The sequence below is a fragment of the Suncus etruscus genome, chromosome 6 (genome assembly GCF_024139225.1).
Source record: "Suncus etruscus isolate mSunEtr1 chromosome 6, mSunEtr1.pri.cur, whole genome shotgun sequence".
NCBI lineage: Eukaryota > Metazoa > Chordata > Mammalia > Eulipotyphla > Soricidae > Suncus > Suncus etruscus.
Window position 1 is genome coordinate 50,328,838 of NC_064853.1, and position 3,939 is coordinate 50,332,776.

General features: G+C 59.2%; 1 protein-coding gene across 1 annotated transcript; it reads right to left on the bottom strand.

The window, feature by feature from the left end:
- Positions 1–2,289: 2,289 nt before the first annotated feature.
- Positions 2,290–3,152, bottom strand: SFN (stratifin). Its single transcript, XM_049775018.1, has one exon. The coding sequence runs from the start codon at positions 3,150–3,152 to the stop codon at positions 2,406–2,408; it is 747 nt and encodes a 248-aa protein (XP_049630975.1). The 3' UTR covers positions 2,290–2,405.
- Positions 3,153–3,939: the final 787 nt, after the last annotated feature.

Consider the following 3,939-nt stretch of genomic DNA (forward strand, 5'->3'; position numbering starts at 1 on the left):
CTTCTACCTGACTTGGAACCTGGACATTCAACACACTGCCAGGGAAAAGTGGGGACAAATCCGTGCCAGCAAGCATTACAGTGGTCCTGCCACTGGAGACTGAAAAGCTCAGCTAAGATTTTATGTCCCCGGGGTATGACCTAACTAGGACTGAGGAAACCTGATGAGGCTGGACTGAGTTTCTCTTGTGTAGCCAGCCAGCCAGCCAGGTAGAGCGATCGCTTGATTTCAGGCTAGCACCGTCATGAGGTGTGGGGTGTAGCGACCGACCGTGAGGGTCAGCTCTGGTAGGAAAGCGGCATGGCTGTGTCTGGCGCTGGGTGTACCAATGTCGAACTCGAGGCCTTAGGCTGGAGAAGTGACAGTTCGCAGGTCCCGAACCAGTCAGTATTCAGGCCACTGGTCCGCATCCACTTCCTCAAAGTTGGCAGCGATTCGCAAGCACGCTTTTGAATCCCCACCAAGCAGGCCTGGGAATGGAAGCCAGAGTTGGCCTCCAGGGGCCCGAGAGATAGCACCGCTGTAGGGCATTTGCCTGGCACACTGCAGACCCAGGACGGATAGTGAGTGGTTGGAAACCCGGCATCCTATATGGTCCCTGTGTCTGCCAGGAGGAACCCCTGAGCGCCGTCGGGTGCGACCCAAAAACTAAAAAAAAAGAACAACCCAGAGTTGGCCTCCAGAACCAGTATTTTGCACTTTCCAGGAGCGCCTGAGTGCACTGCATCCTGGGGGCCTGAAATCCCTGAGGCTCCACAGCCAAGCGCCTGCCTACGACCCTACAAAGTGGGTGTGAGAGAAAAAAAGAAAACCCAGGCGGGAAAGCTGACGCCGGGGGAGCGAGCGAGCACAGCTTTTCGCGACGGCATCGCTGCTCCGAAACGAGATCGGAGTCTGGGCTGCCTAGATTCTGGGCGGCGGGGCGGTGGGGGCGTCCCGGCTGGGCCCGAGCCCCGCAGCCGGAGCGGATGACTCAAAGGGCGAGGACGCACGTCCCCACCCCAACCCGCTGCTCTGCGGAAGCTGAGCGCTCGCTCTCTCTCTCTCTCGGGGCGGGTGGGAACTTGTCTGACTGAAACCGGGCAAGCGCCGCCCGGGCAGGCATCGGTGGGTGCAGGGCCCCCTCGGTCCCAGGAGAGCCTCGCAGGGCCCGCGCCCGGGGCGGCTGAGGAAGCGGCCAAGCCGGGCCGCGCGCGCACGTGTATTTGCCTCTCGCCCTCCCATTGGCCAGGCACGCTCCGGGGGTGGGACCCTCAGAAGCGTCCTCCAATCATCGGAGAGCATTGAGCTTGGGCCCGCCTCTGGCCCCGGGCAGTAAAGGTTCGACCTGAAGCGGGCTACGGGCTGAGGCGTGTTGCTGCTGGAAGCGGAGGCGGCCGACTTGGCCCACTCGGGCCGGCCCTTCCCAGTCAGCTTGCTCCTCATCTCCTACTCATTTCATGCTGTCCCAGTCTCCTTCGCAGGATGGTAGTGGTGGTGGGGAGTTCCCCTTTCCACAGATATGGGCTGTTAATGGGGCGTCACACCGCACCCAGGTTGTTCTTCCACTCTTTCGCGTCTGAATTCCTGGTGGGAACTGTTCCCCACTTTCAGTTCTGAGGCGCTCAATGCTGCTTACAATCACCTACTTATACCTGAGGCCTTACTCGTTACCTGTCTCCTCAGATGTCCAGCTCCACCCCGTGGCCCCCACTCGCCTCTCCTGGAAGCTTTTGCCCTCTCCCTGGCCCTCCTGGGATCTGACCCGCTTTCTTGTGTGTCACCCTAACAGGGGAGCTGGGCACCCAGCCTTTCACCTGTAGTCGCCAGCCAAGAGTCTTGTTACAGATCTCAGAGCCAACCCCTGGGAGGTTAGGACCCTAAAAGGAACCAAAGTCAGGGTCTCCTTCAGTCTCCGAGTCCCAGTCCCAGTCCCAGCCCTCTGCCAATAACCGGAAAAGACAGGAGGAGTGTCACAGGGAACTTTATTGAGAGGAAACACGGCCACACCCAGCAGACATGCTTTTCCTCTTGTTCCAGAACTCTCTTTCTCACACATACAACTTTCTCTCAAACACACACACACAAACAAACACTCTCTCTCTCACACACTCACACACTCTTTCTAGCCCAGTTTTCAGCCACAAGGGTGGACACTCCTCAATTCCTAAGATCTGAAGGCAGAAGGGAGTCAAGAGCAGGGCAGTGGCCAGATCATGGGGTAGGGTCTCCAAGACTGGGGTGCAGAGAGCAGGGTTGGGTGGGATGAGAGCACGGCAGAAAGAGGCTCTCTGCCCCAGAGGGGTCTGCTCTGTGGGTCCAGCGCTCCAGGAGATGGTTCTGAGCGGTACAGGGGCCTCCCACCCCTTGAGTCCTCTCCGCAGGGGTGGGGTTTGGGGGGGCAGGGCAGGGAGATGCAGGCAGGCTCAGCTCTGGGGCTCCTCTGGAGCCTCACCCCCTTCTTCCCCCGTGTTGTCCGCCGTCCACAGCGTCAGGTTGTCTCGCAGCAGCTGCATGATGAGGGTGCTGTCCTTGTAGGAGTCCTCGCTGAGGGTGTGCAGGTCAGCCATGGCCTCGTCGAAGGTGGTCTTGGCCAGTGAGATGGCCTCCTCCGGGCTGTTGGCGATCTCATAGTGGAAGACGGAAAAGTTCAGGGCCAGGCCCAGGCGAATGGGGTTGGTGGGCGGCATCTCCTTCTTGCTGATGTCCATGGCCTCCTGGTAGGCAGAGCGAGCTGAGTCGATGATGCGCTTCTTGTCGTCCCCCGTGGCCACCTCAGCCAGGTAGCGGAAGTAGTCGCCCTTCATTTTCAGGTAGAAGACCCGGCTTTCCGCGTCCCCAGCCTCCTTGATGAGGTGGCTATCCAGCAGGCCCAGCACGGTGTCGCACACACCCCGCAGCTCCGTTTCCACCTTCTCCCGGTACTCTTTCACCTCGGGGCCCTTCTCTTCTGAGCCCTCTTCATGGCCTTTCTGCTCAATGCTGGACAAGACCCTCCAGGCAGCCCGCTGACCACCGACCACGTTCTTGTAGGCCACGGAGAGCAGGTTCCGCTCCTCGCAGGAGAGCTCCTCGCCCTTCTCCACAGCGCTCTTCATGTAGGCTGCCATGTCCTCATAACGCTCGGCCTGCTCTGCCAACTTGGCCTTCTGGATCAGACTGGCTCTCTCCATGGCTCTGGGGACAGACAGGCGGTGGGGCTGACTGGCTGTCTCGGACCGATGCTGGACTCTGTGCCTTTCCGGCTCTCAGCCTGCCTTTTGGCTGGGTGGCGGGGCCCAGAGAGGCTGGGGAGGGGCAAAGGGCGGGATTGGAGCCTGGGCCTGCCTCCTCTCTGTCTCCTTGGCTTCTCACACCCTTTCCGGCACTGCCTTACAGGTAGAAGGACTGGAGGGCGTGAGTCACTTGGATAGTCAGCGGGAGAAGTCTAGGCGTTGGCCTCACCTGCGTAGGCACCTTGCAGGCTCCAGGCTGCCCCTGTCGGTCTCTGCTTTCTACATACAGTTGCTTCCTCCCACCCAGTCAGGGAACTGCCCCAGTTTCTTGACTCATTCTCCTTCACAATTTCCTGTCAGGGGCCCAGGAACAGCAAGTCAGGTGAAGGAGGGTGGGTTCCTAATTCGATGGAGACTCTGTTCTTCTCAGCTCAGGGCTCAGAGGAGCACTTACTGACCCACAATCTAATCCCTGAGAGGGGAAGATCTGTGACACCTTCCACTATGGAGATGGGAGCACTGAGGCTTAGGGTTGAGGCTTGCCCACGGTTACAGCTAGCAAGTCCCATGTATCCAACTTTCTTTGGCTTCTCTCCCATTGGGATTTCTGAATTATGAGTTCCAGATTGTTTAAGAAATGAGATCCAGGGACTGGAGAGACAGTACAGTGGGTAAGGCACTTGCCTTGCATGTGGCCATCCTGGGTTCTATCCCCGGCATCCCATTTGGTCCCCTTAGCACCACC